Source organism: Opisthocomus hoazin, chromosome 11, assembly GCF_030867145.1.
Source record: "Opisthocomus hoazin isolate bOpiHoa1 chromosome 11, bOpiHoa1.hap1, whole genome shotgun sequence".
NCBI classification, from domain to species: domain Eukaryota; kingdom Metazoa; phylum Chordata; class Aves; order Opisthocomiformes; family Opisthocomidae; genus Opisthocomus; species Opisthocomus hoazin.
In genome coordinates, this window is record NC_134424.1 from 9,664,414 (window position 1) to 9,685,998 (window position 21,585).

At 37.9% G+C, this 21,585-nt stretch overlaps 1 protein-coding gene across 9 annotated transcripts in view; it reads left to right on the top strand.

The window, feature by feature from the left end:
- The window catches only part of FHIT (fragile histidine triad diadenosine triphosphatase), a 631,319-nt gene that overhangs the window by 186,406 nt on the left and 423,328 nt on the right, over positions 1-21,585 (top strand). For 8 of the 9 annotated variants that reach the window (XM_075432963.1, XM_075432960.1, XM_075432966.1 and 5 more), the window contains one exon: positions 14,869-14,990. In XM_075432963.1, the coding sequence (XP_075289078.1) occupies positions 14,891-14,990 (100 nt within the window). In that variant the 5' untranslated portion in view covers positions 14,869-14,890. Of the gene's footprint in view, positions 1-14,868; positions 15,074-21,585 lie in introns of all 9 variants that reach the window. The other variant, XM_075432967.1, reaches the window with a different exon arrangement.

The following is a 21,585-nucleotide window of genomic DNA, read 5'->3' on the forward strand; positions in this document are numbered from 1 at the left end:
AAGAGGTGGAATGATAGTCCAAAGATTTCATTAGAAATAACCAATTTATGCCCACCTTGTGTAAAATACGTGATACTGGTACTCAAGCAATCAGGGCTGTAAGTGGAGGGCCGTGGAACTGCGCTAGCAGTCTGTTTTGTGAGTTATGTCCAGTGGAGACTAGTGCAGTCTGAGGAATTAGGAAATAAATCAGAGCTTCAGCTTTGACAAATGCCAGCCAAATTCTTGAACCTACAGAGGGATCTGCAGTTGACTTCTCTGCCAGTTTGCCATACTTCAGCCTAAACGTTCATCCTGCAGATTGTAGATTAAGATTTAATTATGTCTATAGATTTCAAATTACTCATGAATATTTAGTTAGAAAGCCTTGCTGGCAAGCAACTCCAAAACGCTTTCAGTAGATTATGCAGAAATTTGTTCCAGAGTTAGATGCAGAACAGTCATCTGGCACCCAATTCTTGTTTTAAATGTTATCGAGTTTACTGACAAATGAGAACATAATACTGTCTCAGTTATTTCAATTCACCGTGTGACCATAAATGGTTTTTTTTAATCTTGAAAAGTTAAAAGCAGTAACACTAAACCAGTTTTTTGTTGATGCCTGAAGTGATGCAGAGTTTGAAAGGAAGGCAGAAATACTGCAAAAAACACAAAATTATTTGCTTGGTTTATGGGTTGATTATGTGACTCATGCAATTCTGTATGGTGAGTCTAGGTCAAAAAATAATCATACAGACTGTTGTCTAAAAGTGAAAAAAAATCAGCAACCTTAGGATAGTTACAGATAGGTTAAAATGCATATTTTTCAGGGTATTTGGCAACTATGATGTAAAAAGCAAGCTGGAGAATGATGTGCATACGCAGTTAAATGTCATGATTATTGCATGCTATGGCATGCTTACGATATAAGACCATTAAAATAATATACTTGTAGAAATTGTGCAGTTAAAAAAATTCCTATGTTTAAAGAAATGTTTTAAGCAGTCCTTAATTGTTTATCGAAGAAGGTGGAGCCCAGCATACTGAAAATTTAGGTTTAGGCTCTTTAACACTGTTTCTTCCCCTCTTTTTTGACTTTTCTGTATTTCTGCTGCAAGTATTACAGTGGAGAAAATATCTTATTACATTTACATTTTACAAATTTGACTTCAAGAATATTGACAAGATTATCTTTGACTTCTCTTGCTTGTGTAAATTAATTGAAGGAGAAAATGCTGGAGTTGTGTTAAGTCCTGTTTCTGAAAGTAACCTACTGAAGCTAGAAAACTATATAATATATTTTAGTGCTTAATTTGCTAATAGCTCGTGTCTACAGTGGAAAAAGTCTCATAAAGAAAGCAATTGAAGGTGAACATCTTTAAATATAAAACGTGTTTGGGAGATGCATTCCCCAGCAATGGCTATTTCAGCAGGTAGCTCATCAGTCATTGCCCTACTCGAGATAAGGCTTACTTTAGTGTTACGATGTTGTGCAGAAATTATTATCCTCTGTTATTCCAATCTGAGAGCTTAAGTTTCACTACTGTTATGTCAGATTACCACACTACAGTCTGTTCGTGTTCTCCAAAGTCCGGACTTGAATGCAGGGAGATGGATTCACTCAGAAAGATCTCTTGCTGTAGCAATGTTTTCTAGAAAATATCACAAATTCTCCCTAGCGTGATTGTGTCCATGGCCATGTTCCAAACGAGTTTAGGTTGAAATGGACAAACACTGTATTGACCCTTTTTTTCATAAGCATCTGTCACCTATGTTTTGAGGTCTGTGTCCAGTAAAGCCTCTGACTAACCTCATGTTGGCTTTAGACAAGGAAATTTGTGTCTTTTGGTTGGGAAGGTGAGGGAGAGTAGTCAGGTCTTATGGCTAAAATCTAAACCCAAACCTGTTAGGGTTAGTATCTTACTGGGCTAAATCTAATGCGCCTGTGTATTAGAGAACAGGAACTGCAAGCCGCTTTTTCTCAGCAGATAATATCTTACGAAAAGGGGTTGTATTCAGTAAATAGATGTATTTTGATGTAACCCTAGTAGGGTCAGTTATCTGCTACTGGTTGTGTAACATCTCCTGAAAAACAATCATATAAGACTGACCTATTTTTGCCTAAATTTAATTAAGTCTTCATCTTCAGAATTATCTAGCCAACCAGAGTAAACTATAAGTAGGTTCCTATCATGCATTAGTGCTGGTTTGACAGTGAGAAAGAGTTTGTTTCCCTTTCTAAAATTTGCTTATTCTTTCAGTTGACTTGCAACCTAGTTATCATTCAATATGACCTTGTTGGCTGGGTTGCTCTTAGTGCACTGTACAAAAGTGCAGAATGCTACAATCCCTGCCACAGCTATCTTTGAGAAAGACAAGGAGGCAGCCAGAAAGCAGGAAGGTTGTTTGCAATATTCTGAACATTTGGTCAAGTACACAGAGAGCATTTGTGGAAAATCAGAGAGAAAATACGTGCAGGGAGGGAAACTTAAACCTAGAAAAGGGTGCAACCTCTTTTTCTCAGATAGATTCCTTTACTCATGACCATCGTTCTTCAAATAGTTCACTAAAGTGTACAGTCTGTATTATTTGGAAGATTTGCAAACCATTTTGTGCATTTACAGCTATTTTCTCTATTTCTTTCCACCATTGTTTGCCTGCAGTTTGCAGTCCTACTGATTAAATGAACCAGAAATAGTAAGGAAAAGTCATACACACTTGTATTTTGCCAGTGACTATTGTATAAACATTTTCTAAAAAAATTAAGAAATTACAGCATAAGAAAAGCACTTCATCATTTAAATGTGCAGTATATAATTAGATATGTTCATGTACCGTGGTGGTTATATAACTAGACTGTACAGTTATAACAGTCCCTTTTTGGGGCAGTGTCCCTGAGCTGCTCATCATGATGGAAGCGTCTTTGCCCTCCCAACTACTGTGCATGTTGCTTGGCAGCAGCCGCTGTGCACCTCTGGGCTGGCAACTCCTCCCGTGCAGAAGCCTCAGTTAACCCTAGCACCGCTGTGACTCACCTGGCTGGGATACCCTGAGGGCCACAGGGGAGGGCTCGCATTCTTATGGGGGGAACAGAAAGAGGTGTGGGAAAGACCGGGACATAAGTCCGGTGAAACAAGGCTTCATTAGTCCCGATGCCCATGGAACCACCTGGTTTATATGGCTTTGTTTTGGAGAGCATGTACAGATACCAGGTGGTAAAATGAAGGCTAATTGGATGTCTTAAAGATTCAAATATCTAGCATTAGACATAAATGTGCTGTACATAAATGTAAACAACCCTCTATCTAGTATTATTAGCTATATATAAATGTAAATCTGACAGTAAATTTTCATTAAATGCCTCTCTTCATCTATATGTCTGAGGAACTGATAGGTAAAGTACAGTGTCTGCATTTTCCTGTAAATGTTTGTGTTACACTTGTTAATTCAGCAAGATAAAATGCTTGTGGAGACACTTGGGTATCACAGGAATTGCTCTAAATCTAACAAATTCTTAGTATTACAGAGGCAGAACCATGGTATAATATTAAAACATTGCATTCAAAGTGAGATTAAGTATGATAACACTAATCCCAAACTTGTTCTTACTGTTTGTGTATTGCTTTTCTTTACATGGGCAAAACATTTTGTCAGCAGTCACTATAGGTGTGTGGCTTTTTTCTTTTCTTCATGAGTTTTCAGAAGTCTCAACTGCCTCGATGTTTCTGTTGATATTTTTTTTTAGTAAGGCTGGATTTACTTTAACTCTGCAGTCCTTTAATTAAAGTAGTTTCATTTGAAGAAGGTGAAACTTTTTGCATCTTTCAGTTTCTATGGTACTAAGTGTCAAAAAGTTTAAAGGACAAAAGAACGAAATAGAGAAAATCAATCTTAAACAGTGTACACTGAATCAATAGGGTTTTTTGAAGTAATGCAGCTGCTTTGTCAGTGACATAAGTTTAAAAACATTCTGAACTATGTCTGGAAACTCACCATGCAACGTCTTGCTCATTGCACACTTATTTTTGTCGTGACTTGAGCTGGCCCCGAGTTGTGTGGACCATCCTTTTGCCATAGCGTGCCCTGTGTGCTCTCTCAGTCTGATTGTGTTTTGGTTTATACCATCACAGAATTTTGGGAAGAGCCATTTCTCTCTTCTCCCCATAGACTTTTACTCCTTGATTCTTTTCACTTAGCTCCCTCCAGCTTTTATTCTGCAACTCTATTTGCCCCATCTCCTCTGTCAAATATTATGGATGTCCAAACTGCATTCACTCAAAGGAAATAGTAAGCCACTTCAGGGGAAGGCTTAGTCTTGGTGTGTATTTCTAAAGCCTATAAAATTACTTTATGTGGTGCTATATAAGTAATATATAAGAATGCTAAAACACGACAGCTTTTTCTTCTATCCACATTTTTAAAACCACCTTTTTCCACTGAAGGGTATAGCAAAAGAACTTTCCTAGTTGTTCCATCATGTCAGCTCTCTTAGTTTCTAGCCTCGAAAGAAATGAGCTTAAACTCAAGTGTTTCAGTGTGCAGTGTGCTAGTCTCTATAGCGACCTTCCTCCCCTATCTCTCCTTTCACCAGGGTAGAGTTTTCCTTACACTTATATATCTCAAGAAATGTCACAATCTTTTATTGTTCCTCTAGCATGTAATGTAGCCCTAGGTAGCCACCCTAGAAAAAAGTATTTTCACAGTATGATTTCTACCATTTACTGCATACTCTGTAGCATTTTCTTCAATTTTTCCGTTTCTACCTTTCACCTTTTTGCTTTAAAAAGTGGCATGATTGATATTAATATTTTTTTCCCTGATAAAAATGTATTTTCCCTTGATCTTGGTAATACATTATTCAATGTTCCTTCTTAATAAAAGCCCTTGGTTGTTCCATTACTCAAAGTAGTTATTACAACACTAAAGGTCTCGTTCATCAGAATGACTTGCAGAGGCAAAACCAAAACCCTGATTTCTCCATGCATCAGGATAATAGTTATGGTGCAAGCAAATTATTAAGCAATGTTTAAAATATAATATGTGTTTGTTTTGTTTTTCTAGGAGATGAACACTGAGGAAAGATTTGTGAACATAATTTATGTTATTGTATAGGTATGCTTGGATATATTTTGCTCTTTCAGTAGAAGTCAATGAGGAGGTGAACCTGTTTATTGTATTCCATTTCATAAAATATCTTCTCTAAAATCACTGATGTAGTACATGGATTTTGACAGTTCTTCATTATCAGACTTTTCTTTGGATTCATGTCATCTTCTTGGATGACAATAGTAGGAGGAGTCATAATCTTGGATCATGTCTGCTAATAAGAGGAAAAGTGGGCATAGATGTCTAGTACAGAAGATTGTGAAGCTCTAGATCAGGTCCTGGGACTGGGTTTCTGTTTGAAAGATACCTTATGTAATATTGTGGTGTGCTAAATTCATGCTTGTGTATTCTGGCATAAAATGGACATAAACCAACTTCAGTGTAATGGAAGACAGGAATTTTACTTCTTGGTAGTAATCATAAGAGTTTTTTGAAAAAAGTAAAGTTGCAGGTATAGCTTGAGTGCCAAAATGGCAAAAAAAAATTTAATGGGATTTTGGAAACAAGTCCTAGTACATCAAAAAGTTGAGCTGTTACCTGAGCACAGAGGCAGACAAAGAGCTTCCACTGCCAGAATTATTTTCTCAGTATGATTAAATGCTATGAGTCACCTTCTAGCGAACGCGGTATACATATGGACCGTTGAAGAATGTAAAGCTTGTTAAGTGCTTTCATGACTCTTCTAAGCCCTCGTTTTTCTTTACGTTTATTATACAGTTCTTTTGCCTCTACAAACCTTCTCATTTATTGTGTATAGCTTTGCACTCTTTACCTGAATTATAATAAACAAACAAGTAGGTCTAATTTGTATTCTAGAATGCTTGCTATAGAAATGAATTTGACAACTACTTCTACATCGTTTAAAAATATTTATACTCTCTACATGTATTATGGATGGTATATTGCTTTTGATATCTAGCTTGATTCTACATTTGTTGATTAACGTGTTAATTTTGTGATTGCTTTCCTGTGTCGCTACTGAGCTGTTCACTTCCTTTTAGGTATATGTATTCTGTTTGGTCAACAAAGCCCTGGGTGTCTGGAAGTTTGAATTGGTTTTTTGATGGGGGTGGCTGGTTTGTTGTTGTTTTTGTTTGTTTTGGGTTTTCTTTATATATATATATATTTTTAAATGAAGACTGTAAAAGTCATGGCAATGATGGACCAGATGACAAGAAGAGAAGAAACAGAGCACAGACTTAGAACGTGTGCCTGTGTGCACCCACACATTAGCTTATCAGGTGCAGCAGACAAGTTGTTTAATGTCTGAAGGGGAACAATTTTGAAAAAGTTGTATAAAGCTTACTTAAAAAATAAATAAATGACAAAAAGAACTAAAACAGATTTAAGGTCCAAAGGGAGGCAGAAGGAAGATGTTTTAGTAGTGTGTAAAGCTCCCCTTCAAACTTAACTTGTCTAACTTGTTAATTGTTGGAGCAGGTCCAGAGGAGGGCTAACAAAAATGATCCAAGGGGCTGGAGCACCACTTCTATGAGGAAAGGGTGAGAGAGTTGGGGCTGTTCATCCTGGAGAAGAGAAGGCTACGGGGAGACCTTATTGCGGCCTTTCAGTACGTAAACGGGGCATATAGGAAAGATGGGGCAATCTTTTTAGGAAGGCCTGTTGTGACAGGACAAGGAGTCATGGTTTTAAAAAAAGGGAGGGTAGATTTAGACTGGATAGAAGAAAGAAATTTTTTACGATGAGGGTGGTGAAACACTAGGACAAGTTGCCCAGAGAGGTAGTGGAGGCCCCGTGCCTGGAAATGCTCAAGGCCAGGTTGGACGAGGCTCCAAGTAACCTGATCTAGTTGAAGATGTCCCTGCTGACTGTGGGGGGGTTGGGCTAGATGACCTCTAAAGGTCTCTTCCAACCCAAAGCATTCTATGATTCTATACTGGCATTTTAAATGTATCTGAGTTTTGTTTTATTCTGGGGGTTGTAAGTTCAGACCCCAATACAACTAGTTTATGCTAATATTTTATTTGACATGTAGCTTTTAAACAGGCTAGCGGTGTTTTGTTTGAATTTGTGCATTATCTACTTTGAATATATTATGTTGAGGGCTAGACTGGTTGTGCATGGGTGTTGAGACAGGTTTAGAGGCATGGAGCTTTTACTATCAAGGAGCCATTGGTGAAGACTGACATCAGCTTGCTTGTGGTGGGCAGAGTGGACGAAAAAGACGAACCCTTGTACAGCAATAGCCAAAGTATTGGTGTGTTGTGAACACTGTTTCAGGCACAAAGCCAAAACACAATACCATACAGGCTGCTGTGAAGAAAGTTAACTCCATCCCAATCAGACCCAGTATAATTGGGAACTATCTAGTTTTCATCAGCAGCTTCTCATCAGGCCTCCCTCAGGTTCCTGTTTGTGATGCTATTAAAATTAACTGGAGCATGATGCACTCAGGGTTGCATGCTGCTTTGGTTGGTAAGCTTTGTGTAGGCATGTTCCTGGGTCCACTGGTGTAACCCAAAAGCTAGAAACAGGCGGTAGGAGAAGCGGGGGAGGAAGGGACAATTCTCGTGGTGGTCATAGTCATGCCCTAGGAGAACCTGCTGTACAGCAATACCAGGGCTTCTGGGTGCAAGAATGCGAGTTCAACACTGTGAGAGCAGAATAGAAAAATACTGTCCCAGAGAGGCTGGCAGACGCTGCTGCAGCTTGGGCGCAAGGGAACAGAGCTGCAAGGGGAAGGCAGGCAATGGGATTGCAAATGGATGACCCTTAGTATCGTACACATTAAGGTGCTTAGGCACGATGCAACAGACCACAGTCTATTTTAATTTCAAGTGTAGATAATTTAGCATGATTGACCATGCTAAGAAAATGGCAATATATTTAAACAGTAATAATTTTGATGTTTTTTTCCCTGCTAGATTAAACAGTGGAAGCCACGTGTAGTGGATTCAAGTCCATCATAATCTGTGTGTGACATGAGAAATTGGTCCTTGTCAACACTGCCAGGATTGGTTGCATGCATCACATTTAATGGGCTTTCTGTTCAGTAGCTTCTGTGGGTGGTGAAAATGGAAAATAATCCACAGAAGCTTTTTCCTTCAACCCCATGTAGAGCATTAAATACCATCCCCATGGAGAGAATCTAGGCTATGGCTGTCAAAGATACTTGGGCGCCTTTTCTGGTTTTGTAATTCTTCTTGGCTTTTTCAGAACAGAAATAGCAATAGCATGCTATATTTTGGCTCACTGAGAGGGAGAGGTTTTTTTTACTTAGAGGCCGTTTTCTGAAACAGGGAGAACTCAAAATACGTAGTTAAATCTTGTGCAAGAGGGGGAGTGCAGGATGCTGAGAGATAAAGCCACTCTAAGGACAAAAGGCTAGTAGAAAAACTGAGTGATTTTGGAATAAAATGATTTCTCTTCATTAGGGTTTTTAAGTATTCTTTGATTAAAATTGCAAATCCTGGCTGCTAGGAACATGGACATTCGTTGCTATGTGCTTTGGTTAAATAAGTAATATCCTGAATTGTGTGGATTTCTTCCTCACAAAGTGGTAGTGACGGGAGGGATTGAGTAAAAAATAATAAAACATGAAGAGAGGGGAGAGAGCATGCAGGGCAGTTCTTAATTTTATATCACTTCTGGAACATGGTGCAGAATTCAGTTCTCTAGGTAGGAATGTCACTTTCCACATAATCAAACCTTTTAGAGAGGAAAATGCCAAATATGCATATAAGGATACAGTTTTGTAGGATAAAGGGCAGCTTAGAAAACGCGATGAAAAAATCTGAAATTAGCCATAAACTTAATTTACTGGGGAGTTACTTTTTTCCTTAACTACAGTGTTTTAAACAATTTTTCTTATCTTGCTGAATTTAAAAAACAATTTTTTTGTAAGAACTTAAAAAAAGAAATCAACTAAGCTGTTTTCATTTTGAGATATAAATTTGCAGTGTTTTTACAGTGAAATTGAGTAGCAGAATAGAGTGTCAAAATTAATGAACAGGTGATATTAATATGGTAAAATGACAAACTTCATAATTTAAGAATACTCCTCAGATTGTTTCTAAAATATTCATTTATGTTAGCACAGAGATACAGTGGGTTTGTAGTTGGTTTTCTTTTTTATACACATTTGAAGTTAGGAGCCAGTTTTGCGTTACCTTGTGTTCTCTTCTTACAACCAGCTTTGCAGCTTTCCTAGAACTGCTGACATGATTGCTCAGCAAAAGCCTTGAGCTTGGTTCCCAGCAGGTGGTGATCTTGACACCTTGTCATTAAGGACAAGTAGTTGTATGATAAAATAGAGGCATTTTGGAGTACCATCACCATCTTGGTTAAGCATCCAGTGGGGAGGTCTACGGAGGCAGGATGACAGCCTTAAAGAATTAGTGCTATCATTCCTCGCAGTCATCACAGAGGAAAGTAGTTTCCAACGGTATTCCAGGCTGTTGGTCTCTGACTCGAGATGACACGGAACAAGCAGACACCTATCTGGATGTCCTAGGGACCTGTCTTTATATTTTCTGTTCAGGGTTCTCCCTGTGTATTTGACACCAGTGATTCTTTACCTTATGCTATTTAAAGAATGAAGCACAAAACTCCTAGCGTGCCAAACCAAATAAACTTGGAGAAGTGAGACCTGTGTTTACATTTCTGCTCAAACATACATTGAAAGTATAAGTAGTATTTACATAAGCTGGGCAAATGCAATGTGGCTATTGAAATTTTACCAAACTTTAAAATTTGAAAATCACAGAATCACGGAATGGTAGGGGTTGGAAGGGACCTCTGTGGGTCATCTAGTCCAACCCTCCTGCTGAAGCAGGGTCACCTACAGCAGGCTGCACAGGACCTTGTCCAGGGGGGTCTTGAATATCTCCAGAGAAGGAGACTCCACAACCTCCCTGGGCAGCCTGTTCCAGGGCTCCATCACCCTCAGAGGGAAGAAGTTCTTCCTCATGTTCAGCTGGAACTTCCTCTGCTTCAGTTTGTGCCCATTGCCCCTTGTCCTGTTGCTGGGCACCACTGAAAAGAGTTTGGCCCCAACATTTTTTTAAATTTTATCACTCTCGTTTTTCAGGGTGTAATGAAGAATGCCACTGTAATTTTATTTTCTTAGTACGGGTTATACAGATTTGAGATCTGTTGTGGCTGTAAAATTAGTCTACTTGCTATGTTAGCCTTTAATACTGTATTCCCACCTACAACTGCAGGAATGCAGCTTGAAGGAATTTTAATTAGGAAAATGAGGCAGGTGAAATAGGCAATGTAATGCATATGTGCTATTTGAAGAAGAGTAAATACACTTTTCATCTGAATAGTCAGCATAGAAACTGTGTTAAACTGACCTGAAATTTTCATTTATCAGAAATGGATTTCTTTAATTTTCTAACATTACTATGTAATTGTCCTCTTTATTACTGGGATTAGAAAGAGTACTATCATTAAAGAAGACACATCTTTCACCAATTATACTTAGCTTCTGTTTTAGCTGGCAATGACCTCCTCATTATGTGAAAAATGGAAATCCCCTGAGGAACAGACTTAGTGAGGTGATTCCAATCAGCTGGCAAACCTTGTGCACACACTGTTTGCATCTCATGACCTGCATGCATGCACCTGTACTGCATTGATTTCTGCTTGTTTACAGGACATTCAAGAGATAAGCAGGTAGAATTCAGGTGGCTGAAAACTTGCTCTGCTGGTAGCAGTTTCCTACCTTGCTGCGCGCTGGAATATTGCAGCCTTGCTGCAGTGCGTTGTTGTGCAGCCATGGATTTTTCAGTTGGACCCATTACTCATTTCTCTAATGTGTTTTTTAGTGTTTGTATTGGTTCTGAGCACAGACGATTGTGCTTTACACAAAAACATAGAGGATCACTAGAGCAGAAAACGGTTTAAGTAACATATAATAGATCATGAATAATTGTTTAAGAAAAAAAATTCCCATGATCCCCTTTCAGAATTGGAGAGAACAGCCCTCGGAAGTCTGTAGTATTACATAGCGTATCCAGTGTGACTGGCACACTTGTTGGAAACACATGCTATATTTATTTAGTCTGAATCAAGAGGTAGAAATACATTATTCAAATATGTTGTTGTATAGTAAGCAAATAGAAAAGGTTTTAATACATGCATTAATTCTGTGCGTGAGATTTAAAAATGTTCTGATAATTCGAGGTCAACCCAGTTGGGCTGTAACCTGATTATTCAAACTATTGCTTAGGGAGGTGTGAGGCCAGTGCTTTTACTTTACTGATACTTTCTGGACTATTAAGATGGTAGTGAAATAAGCAGTGATGCATGTGGTAGGTGTATTGTGAATACAGGGTGTAGTCAACATAAGTTCTGTGGTGCACAGAATCTGTGTATGGATCCTTTTAGCATTTTCTGAAAATGCATTTTATGTATTGTTTTTAAAGCATTGAAACACCCATCAATATTAGAGAGCAATTGTGACCCAAACTCTGTGGCTAATAAAGTTGTTTATGTTTATTTTGGCAAATGTTGAGTGTATTTATACAGGATGTCAACTCAACTGACAAAATCTCTTTGAAAAATCTCTCTTGAAGTATGAAAAAGGATATATGGCATTGTTCTGATAGGGCCTGTAGGTATATATTTTTCCCAATACAGCTTGGGGTTAATTTTAATAAAAACAGTCCAGTGGTGAAATTATGGTCGGTAACTGATATAGTCCAGGTGATGGTGAATATCGCAAAGAGACCCTTTCTCCTTTATAGTGTTACTGTGGATTGCAGACATATTCTCCATAGGTTCACTGGAGGTTACAGAAAATGTCTGTGATGATCTAACGATCTGTAGAGTCATGGCCTTGGTTTCCAGTTGTGAATGAGCTTCTGGAGTCCAGGGGATTCTGCTGCTTCCCTGCCTGCCACAGGTTGCCTGCTGGAGCAGTACCTAGTGGCTACAGCACTCTGTTCGACTTCAGGTAAACCCAGATGTCAGTTTTGAAATTTGGGCTCTGTTACATCATTCTGGTACATACTACTCACTGCTTTTGGTACTAATACTTCCCATTTGGAGATATTGAACACTCAGGATTTCCCATTAATTGAACATCTCTTGTATGCAGATGTTAAGTGGAGGTTTTAAAGCTAGATTAATAGTCTGCTCTTAAATCTAAATAGGATTCCAAATCTTCAGTGTTAAAGGGGGAGAGAAATACATTTTTATTGTATGGATAGGAGGATATTGGGTAGGACAGTAGAATTTTTAGATATGTAGTAGAATATTTAGGATATTTATATGTTTAAGCTAGAAGAAAAGATCTTCATATTGGATTTCGTGTTCAAATAAAAATATTTTTTATTGCCTATCAACTCTCCAGTATGGTCCTTGTCTGTCCCAAATCCACTACCTGCAGTGATGTTTTGATTTAGCAGGAGTTTTACCTAGGGGGATGCCCTTGCCCTTAACGTGAAACCCATAATGCAAATTTAACCTTGGTTCTTGTAATTATCAGTATTTGTCCCATTCTGTAACTTCAAGAATTTCACCTTGTACACTTCAGATTGGGCTTTGGTTATTTTTAACAGTGACTTTGAGAGTCACCATTGGACTGGCAAGACCCATAGGAGCCCCTAGTAATTTCAGACAGATAATTAGAATAGGAAAGCACTAGGTCGTCCATTTTCAGCTTCCCTGGAGTCTGAGTTGTTGAAGTACGGGATGCAGGCCTTATTTCCAATGTCATCAACGTTATCCTGCTATTGTTTATTGTTTTCTGCTTATGGCAGGAAAGAGTCAGGGGACTTCTGGTGATTACCAGTATCTCAGGTTCTCTGCCTCCTTAAACTGAATTTCGAAGCATCAGGTTTTAAAATAAGCATCTGTTATTTTAAAGCTGCCTTCTGTGGTTGAGTCTGTTCCATGGCTCTGGACAGTGCTTTAGTTACCAGCAGCCTGGAAGGCAGAATAGGAAATGATTGGTAGTACTTTTATTTCTGTCCATAGTATCGCTAGATGCAGCGGCAGGTGTGGTGGTACATTTGATTTTTCAGCTACTGGCGCTACTAGTTTACAGTTTTATCACTGGATGATAGTACTGAATATTTAATGTGGCTTGCTCCTTTATCAGAAACATTTCCTTCATTGCGAAGAGAACCACGTCTCTCTATCATATCATGTAAAAACGTTCTTGCCATGTTTTAATGAGAAAGAGAACCCCCTGTAAGGAAGTAGTTGATGGACTGCTTAAGAGAAATGTGGAAGATGGAAGTTCCTAATAATTTTTTTTTTCAGACATCAGCACAAGATAGCAGGTGTTCCCTCTGGTAAGCAATTCTTCTAGTAGCTGAAGGGTCTTGATTTTTGTATGCTGTCAATTTTCAGGTTTAATATGTGGTAACGGACACATCTTCTCAGACACTTAATCTTCTGTTGACTTTGTGGGGAAAAAAGATGATCATAACCTTTTCAGGTCTTTTGAAACAGGATGGTTAAAATCTCCACTCTTCCGTAGTCTGCTTGAGAATTTTCTTTCATCTGTGATTTTCAAAAATAAAACGAGACACAGTGCCTGCTTAGAGAATGTTTATTACTTGAATGTGTAGTGATCTGATTGATTACCGTATCTTATATGAAATTTTGTAGATGTTTTTCTGGTGTAAAGCCTGGCTAGATGCATCTGCTAGCCTTAATTTAATTTAGTTTAGTTAAGTTCTTTTGTGGAATCAGCTGAAAAAGCCAGAACTTCCTTCCAAAGAACAAGCGCTGCTTAAAGACACTTTCAAAGTGTGTGCACTTAGGTGCGGTTGTTACATGTACTTTTTGATGGAGCGGATACAGGGAGTGGGACCTTAAATTGGAATAAATCTTTCAGATTAAGACCCAAGTTTGGGTCTTACTAAATACAGTAGGCTTTCAAGAAAAGAACTGCAGAAAAAGACCCTACATGGCTTTAACGGTATCCTTCCCCATCTGAAGCAACTTACAGAACTGAATTTTCTGATTAGTCACTTGGTTCAAGCAAGGTAACATTAGTGTAATGCTTTTGATGTGTCTGAAGTATTGTGTCACATGAAATTCTTCATTACTTCATATTTTGCCTTGCAGCACCTTGGATATTTCTGATTGAATTAAATACTTAAATACTTTAGGGCTTAAAGACCTAAAATAGTCACTTTTAGGGTTGTGCCTTATTTAAGAAGGATTTTCTTCTTCACCAGGAGGAGGAAAATTTTCGTGAATGAAAGTGGAAATCTTTGGCTTTCTTAGTGTAAGAGAAAATATTGCACATAACTATTGATCGTCTTCACAGTTCAGTTGCTCGAACTAGAAAGCATGGATGGAGAATGACTAAATATGCTTTCCTTAATTTGTCGGTATTTCTTCAATTGAGGTATTTCGTCGAGAGATTGGTTTAGAAAATGTGGTTTCTTTATTTCATAAATCCTGTGTGCATTGATTTGCATTGTGGCAAAGGGCATGTGAAATACTATTCGTGTTTCTCCAAGCACATATAACTCAAATGTATACAATGCAGAACAAATGAAAATTGGAGGGAGAAATGGCATTCTCTGTCTAGATTTTGTACTTCTGCCAAGATGATGAGAAAAGGATTTAAGACAGTGTATGTACAATTTTTGTTTTGGAAAGAAACCCTTTCCAGCACCCCTTCAAAAAAGTGATACTTTTACCAAAGCTTTACCACCCTTTCCGAAACACCCAATGTCTTGGTGAGCCCAGGACGCACATTCTTTCAGAAGCTGCCTAGACATTTTGATTGTCTTATTCATGCTGTTTGGAAAACCAAAATCAATCCCTTATCTTAACTATTGTCTCTTTCAGACCCTGAAGATTAATATTTATCATGCTGAGATTTGGGCAGCACCTCATCAAGCCATCCGTGGTCTTCCTGAAGACTGAGCTCTCCTTTGCTCTCGTGAACCGGAAGCCGGTGGTCCCAGGGCGTATCCTTTTGAGCAGCGCCTCGGTGATGGGCGCCCATGCTCTTGGGAAAGGCAGGAGAAGCTTGGTGCGCTTCAAACGCCAGGTAGGATGCGACGTGGGTTTATTCTGAAACCAGGCAGTAGAACGTAATACGCTTGATCGGTGTTGCAGAACTGCTGAAAACGGTTGCTTAGCAACTATGACCTTAGAGGTGAATTTCTATTGAACTTTTCACCACGGAAGATGTATAAACAACCAGGTGCTACTAAAACCATTTTAAAGTGTATCTGAGGTGGTACAGTTTAAATTTCATCTTATGCTAAATAACACATCCTGCTTCCCTTTTAATGATGTCACTTATTTTTAGATGTGGTGACTTCTTTATGGAAGATTTTCAACTTTTAGCTAAATGTACACAATTTGTCAAATGGCAGCAGAATCCCGTATGAAGACTCTTATTTTTTGGGGGACAGATTGCTTTGATTAATTTGGGTAGGAATGGATTAAATAAACCATCTGTATAGTGCACACATTTCCTGAGGAAATAATAAAGCCCCGTGTTGTAAGTAAAATTCTCAGTTTAGAAACTGTATGAGAACTTGATTCTGCAAGATGCTAAATGTAGCTGCTTAGTGTATTTTGTAGTGTGGCACAGTATTTTCCAGCCAATACTGTGCTGCTGTGTAATTTGTGTTGATTTCAGTAGCTGGAGGTGGAACTTTTCAGAAATACTCAAGCCTGATCACTTCATTTCCGTGAGGTCCATGATAAAATTTTAATAGGAACTCAGTTAGACAATGGCTGAAAGTGTTTTGGGAAAATCAGAAAGTCTGGAGTTGTTCTGCTTTCTTGTTCTGCTGTAGTTTTATGTTGTTTCTTTCATAGTTTAATGTATAATTTAAATTTTAGTAACCTTTAATGTATTTTTTTTTAACTCATAAATGTGTTTCTCTTGAAATATGGAACCTTCCTCTCCTCCCGTCACTTCTGTAGATTATAATTGTTCAATACAGAGCTTCTCTCTACACCTGCTTTGAACGGTGTCTGTGTTTCAGAAGTCAGATCATTTGGTTATAAATGCATGGCAAAGATGCATAGACTTTATAGAAAATTTAAAGGTGTTACTATCACACCAATTTATTTTAGTGAGTTAAATGTACAGTTCTTTTCAACTTCAAGTTCCTGAAGTATCTGATATAAATCGATGTGACTTACAGATTTGTCATTAAACATTTTAGAAGCTCTCTAAAACAGCATTACATCAGTCACTGTGAGATGCAGAGCAGTACGTTGGTATACGCATTATCAAGGTCAGAGAGTAAATAAAATGTTATCTGTACTGTGGAAGTTTTAAAAACAACAGTTAATGATTTTTTTTTTCAATTAATCAGTTAAGTAAACAATTGCATCTGTTGTTAAAAATAAAGAAGAGTTATTTCAGATGAAAGATACTTGTTTTAAAGTTTTGTGAGTGTCTAGTAATGACAATTTAAGAGGCCTACAAAACTTAATTATTACAAGCTTCTTTCCTTCTTACATAATTAAAGATTATAAACTCTAGTTCTATACTTATTGCTGACTGTTTGGCAGATACATTTATTTGCTCAGGTTTAGCTTTGTTATCCCATAATGAGTATTGCAGCATATTTTATAGTGTCACATTGTTTTAATAGCTCATGTGTTGTAATATATAATGTAGTCTTTGTTTCTCCATTGAATAAATGTTCAGGTAATAAAAACCCAACCCTTTCCCTTTCTTGTTACAATAAGAAAAAATTAGAAATGATTTTGATGCAAAAGCTAGAATACAGTATGTAAAATAGAGCAATTTGCAGTTGTAAGCCTTTAAAATGTCTGTATAATGCAGCAATCATCTGGAGACCTGGCAGTAACAAGTGTATTTTCTTTGTTTTATTGCAATAATTTTATCTGCCTTGTCGTTGGTACACTTGTGACATTCCTTTTCATTTTTTTTTTCCAGTAGAAAATAAAATATTAATGTGTGTGAATTAGAGAGACAAAGGAAAACAGTTTGAAAGCCAGCTCACTCCAGGTGGTGGCTTTAATTAACTAGTAAGGTTGAAATTCCATCTTGAAACAGAACGTAGGGTTGGAGTTGTGAATTTGCTGTAATAGTTTTAAAATAAAGCTATACTCAGGAAAAAATTCAGTCGAAATGATCTCGTGGAGTTCAGTGTTCATGATTTGAGCAGTGCCAAAGAATGCTTATTCAGTTAATGCATTACAAAGTTTTGTTTTGTTTATTTCCAGCTGCCAATCTTGTGAATTCAGCTTAACACTTGAAAGTCAAACTGTGCTAATAGCAACCAAGAGTAGGAATAGCAAGAACTTGGTATTCATGGTAAGGAAGGAGTTCCTCTGTTCGTGGAGAGAGCCGCCTCATTTGCCCCAGCATTAGACTTCTATCTAATGGGTGCACACTGGTCTCAGGAACCTGTTCACAATAGGATCCCTTTGAGTGATTTTTGTAGGTTCTTGAATAGGAAGTAACTGGGGTCTTACTACTGAGTAAGTGGTATCTGGCCTTCAAGTGGAATCTCCACTGTGTAAGCTAAAATATGTGTGTGTGTGTGTGACAGTAGTAGCAAACTCATTCACCTCTTTTGGCACAGACAAATGGAGAGGGACTGCTAGACATGGTCAGTGTGCAGGATTAGTGTGTGTTCCCCTCAGCACATCCAGTCCCTTTGCTGTCACATAGTAGGAAAAGGGTCAAGGCTCAGAGGTGTCTGACCGCAGTCTGCTTGAAGACATCAAATGACGCACCTCCCATGGCAAAATGAGGAGTACACACCTGCTCTGTTCTTGTACATAGTTCTAAGGGCAAGATGGGGCATCCCCGCTCCTTCTGCCTGTCTGTCTTATTTCAGAGCAGGCAGGTGCATGGTACTGGGGACAGTCTCGATTAATGAGATACTGGGGTTTGGGATGCATTTTTATGTTGATTTTCTGTTTTGTACAGAAATGGCGTGATTTTGTTTTGTTGATGCCTGTGAGTTGTTATGGAGCCACGAATCTAGGTGGGAATACTGTACGCAGTGTACATCTTAGCAGTTAGCTTGGGACTGGAGAGGAGGTGAGCTGGTTATTGTATAAGCTTGCTGGGATTTGTATGCTTATACAGGTACCAATGTTGCTTGCTATGAAAAATAGAGTCGCTGTTTCCTCTAAGTTCTGTTAGCTTGCCATCCTACAAAGAAGGATTGTGAAATAAGTCATTTGTGGCTCCCTTGAACACCTACATAATTGTTTTAGAGCAGGTAGCTATTCAATAGCCAGAATACTGCAGGGATGCCTCTATAGTCAGCAAACGCACTGTTTCTGTCACACAAAAGGCACAAGATGACCTGGATTGACTCGTGCAACCAGCGTGAGCTGAGCTTCTATTTGTCTTCATACTTAAATTATTTCATTCACAGCCTTGCCACTTCCATAGTTCAGAGCCTAAGTGTAGTGTTTTTTTAGAGAAAATACATCTGCTCTTTGACATGGACTTTTTGCTCTTTAATATGATAACAAATACTTTGTGAATGACCTACCATTTTATTGGTGTGTTCCTAGCCACACTCCGTAGCTTTACATGGTTTTGCTAACATCTTCAATGAATATGAACTGGTTTTTGTTTTTTTTTATCATTGCCTTTCTCATCGCATTGTGCAGGGTACTTGCTTTCATCTTGTGTTAAACATGAAAAATGAATTTGAACATTAGTAGAATCCATTTGGGGACTAGGACTTTTTATTATAAATAAAATTATTCATTTGTTATGTCCAATTTTTTTTCAGTAGACAAGGTATTGATCTTTGGATTTGTGTTCAGGATGCCATGAGAAGAACTAGCACAAAAGAAACAGCAACATTTGTGAATTGATTGAATGCAATATGTAATGACAGAGACAAACATCAGATCTATGGCAATACTGTATTATACAAAGCATTTTTCAACAGTTTATTGAATTGGTTATTAAAAAGAACAGGCTTTCCAGCTGGGAACAATGAGCTGAGGGTTATCAGGACTGAGCAATTTTATAGAAATTTGTGGTGGACAGTTTTGGCTCCTTCAGCAAGTGCAAATGTATGTGTGTATAATATATTAGAATAAACACTTTACAATAGCTTTTCATCTAGGGTTGATTATGAAAAGGTTTTTCCATTTAAAAAAAAAGGGGGGGGGGGAGGGAACAAAAAGGACACTGTTTAACTGTTGTATACTGAATTTTGCTGGACTGTTTGGTATTGCTATTTCCACAGTGATCTAGTGTTTTCCACCAGGAAGTATTCTGATTGTGGGGAACAGACCATGTATAAAACCCCAAAGCATGTGATATTTTCTGGCAACTTCATCACTATATGAAGTTAATGGTCATTATTTGTTGCCAGTGTGTTGTACTCTGAGTTACTGCAGCTTGTTTCTTTTATTAATGAGTAGAAAAAAGATTAGTTGAACCAGATGCTCCTTTGAAGACTTGATAACACCCTAAGCTGCAGTGCAAGTGTTCTGGGTCTATTGCATGGGTGGGGTGGTATCCAGGGTTATGCAACGTAAGAACAGTATCTGCTTTGTTGTACGATTTGTCTGTGTGGGAGCTTCCCTGTCATACGCTGGCAGAACTGCCATATTACTTGAGATTGACATAGTCTGTGTTGTCAGAAATACTGTTGCAATGCTGTTCATAAAAGATTTACAGTTAAAAAGAAATATTCCTTTTAATTAGTATTGTTTGTTAATACATTTTAAAAGTAATTTTTAATTTAGTTACAATGTTGCCAGAATTTCCATTGAAGGTAGGACACTGGCTCTGGAAAGAACAGTAGTATTCTCTCACAAATTTCTGTATGAAATTTTAATTCTTCATAAAGTTACGGAGCTGCTGTTTATTGTGATTTAGTTAGTTTGTACATTGCACATTTATCACATCTGTATTTATGCTACGTAATTATGAATTTTATGGGTTTTAGCCTAAACAAGTGTTAATATTTGCCATAAAACTAAGATTTAGAAGATAAAATTCAGTTATATTGCAGAATATATAAATTTACATTTACATATTGCAATAATGTACACTGCACTGTTACGACTACACATTATACATATTCAGCCCTGTGGGAAAGTACTCCTTAGTGCTTGTTACAGAAGCTTTGTATGCATTACTATCATTATTAGTCTGCTTTAGCACAATGTGAAGGAGCAGTCATGCTCCTGTTAACTCTTTGCTGAAGAGCTAAAGATAAGGGGTTTTGGTAAAGACTTTGTAACCTAAATATGATGCTGGAGATAGCAAGGGAATCACTTGGAGACAGAAAATGTTGTTTGGTATGATAAGGAGTGAGGTACTTATGAATTTCTCAAAATGTCTAGTAGCTTTAGAAGAAGAGAGGACTAGGAAGAGGATGAAGTACTTTCGCTGGTGTAGGAAAGACCTTCTGAACGGGAAGAACAGATATAAATGATATTGTGTGAAAATGTGGAGTAAGTATAGAATATATTTATTCATCAGGAATACAGAATAGATTCAGACTTTCTGTATTGTCAGTGTTTGATAAAGTATTTTTGGGATACCAGACTGAAGCTGTTGAGCATCAGTGGAAAGTCCCAAGTTTTTTTTTTTTCCTCAGATCCCAAATAAAGCTGTTCTTATGAGTCTCCTTTACATGAGCAGTCCAGATCCCTCAAGCAGGACTTGCACAAAGAAGAGTCAGAAAAACAGTTCATATGCTTAATAATTTTTAGCTAATTTAAACTATTTTGTGCAGAGGGTAAGGAGTGGGACTGCACCCTTGGCAGCAGCAAGCCAGTAGATCAGCTTCACTGTATTCTTAAGCTACCTTCTGCGAAAAAGGTTCTCCTCAAACAACCCAAAGAATGACTGCTCTGCTCTGTGTATGCAAACCACTTGAATTTACTGGTGATAGAGAGGCCAGTTAATTATCTCAGGGCTGGAGTCATTTTGTTTGCAGTCTACAAACAAAGAGATGGTGTTTGACTCGCATTAAGAAATGCTGCTTTTGAAGATAATAGATTCAGGGCACTCCGCACAAAAGCTTGTGTGTCTGTCTTCGCTGTGGGGATGGAGTTCAACTGTGTCATTTGGTCTGATAAAAATACTCTCTCTCTCTTCAAATCTTGTCTTGCTAGAAAGGTGCTTGCTCTTGAAGGAAAATGTACTTCACCATAAGGATCTACCTATCCTGTTTGCATTGTTACAGCTGCATTAATCTAATGGTGTTGATGAAAATCCCATTCTAAAGGCTTTGTGCCAGTATTTTAAATAGAAAAGAAATAATGAATCTAATGAAATCAGAAGTATTTTTTGCTGATTTTTAAATGGAGAAAGTTACCAACTAAATTACTCATTTGTGTGCATTCAGCAGATTAGTAATTAGAATTTCTCAGATTGTAGCACAACCTGCATTGGAAAAGGTATTAAAAAGGCTGTCTTAAGGCTGCATCTGGGAGAGGCAGTAGCTCCCAGGTTGGAGCCTGGTGTATCTTACTAAATGCTGTGGAGGGACGAGCAGTCTCTAATTAGTGATGTGTTCAGCTGGTCTTCAAACCTAGCTGTATGGAGAGCAACGAGATCTCTGAAAAATGGGC